Source organism: Numida meleagris, unplaced genomic scaffold (assembly GCF_002078875.1).
Source record: "Numida meleagris isolate 19003 breed g44 Domestic line unplaced genomic scaffold, NumMel1.0 unplaced_Scaffold1164, whole genome shotgun sequence".
In the NCBI taxonomy this organism is placed as follows: Eukaryota; Metazoa; Chordata; class Aves; order Galliformes; family Numididae; genus Numida; species Numida meleagris.
In genome coordinates, this window is record NW_018362951.1 from 1 (window position 1) to 1092 (window position 1092).

General features: G+C 50.3%; 1 protein-coding gene across 1 annotated transcript; it reads right to left on the reverse strand.

Annotated features, from left to right (window-relative positions):
* Positions 1 to 376: 376 nt before the first annotated feature.
* LOC110390468 (homeobox protein Hox-C4-like) lies at positions 377 to 1038 on the reverse strand (the record flags this gene model as incomplete). Its single annotated transcript, XM_021381791.1, has 1 exon — positions 377 to 1038. A coding segment is annotated over exon 1 (612 nt), but the record flags the coding sequence as incomplete, so codon positions are not given.
* Between the last annotated feature and the right edge of the window lie 54 nt (positions 1039 to 1092).

Sequence of the window (1092 nt, forward strand, 5' to 3'; positions counted from 1 at the left end):
GAATGGAGAAAGGGGGAATGCGAGAGAGGAGAGCGGAGGAGCCGGGAGAAGAAAGTAATGGGCTAAAAAGGTAATAAAGAACTTTGGGCAGCTCGAGAGTTTCTATTCTAATAGGAAGGGGTTTCCCTGGCTCAAAAGACTGAATTATTTATGCACCCCTTACAAAGCTTTCGGAGTTTCACACATACATAACAGAACGAACCACATGGCTGAGGCTGCCCACAGTAGCTCGGCTATAAAATTTATGGTGGGTGTAATTACCCATTCGGAGTCGTAAATCCAGTTCAATTGTGCTAACCCAAAGCCTCTCATGGAAGGGAAGGAAATAAAAAAAAAAAAAAAAAAAAGAGAGAAAAGGGGGGGGGGGGGAAGGGAGGGAGAGAGCACGGTGTGAAAATCCGAGAGCGGAGAAGACAGAAGAGGAAAATAAAAGTTGCATACCAGTACTGACGTGGATTTTTTTCATCCAGGGATACACTATGGGTTGTTTGGAAGCTGTGCTGTTAGGATGGTCGGGGTTTGGCTGGTTGCAGGCTGGAGGGGCTGGGGAAGGAGTGGTGGTGGAGGTGGATAGAGCAGCCTGCTCGCAGAGCTGCTGTGCTTTCTCTGAGAGGTGTTGGCCTCCTGCAGTTTGCCCGTGGCCCCTTTGGTGCGCGGCCGGGTTGCCCGGAGCTTGTTGGATACTACCGCAGCTGAACTGGCGGTCGGGGAAGGAGGTTCGTGGCACGGGGTACAGCTCCGGGTGGTGATGCTGGTAGCTGGACTCCCTGGTCCGGCTATAATATTCCGGGCTGTGGTCTGGGATGTAATTATTTTGCGAATATTCCTCGCATGGAGGAAATTTCGGATCGATGTAGTTAGAGTCCATCAAATAAGAGCTCATGATCATTAATTTCTGGAGTGGAAAATAATTTTTCTCGCTTTGTCGTTTTTCTGCTCCATAAAGCCCTCCTACTAGCTGGCGACCCCGTAAAGTTACTTTCACCATGTGACTCCCCCGGCCAATCACACCCGGCAGCCCAGTCCCCGGATAAGGAACCAAAAGCTTTTGCAAAATGCACCCAAATTGGGGGGAGGGGGTGGAGGGAATGG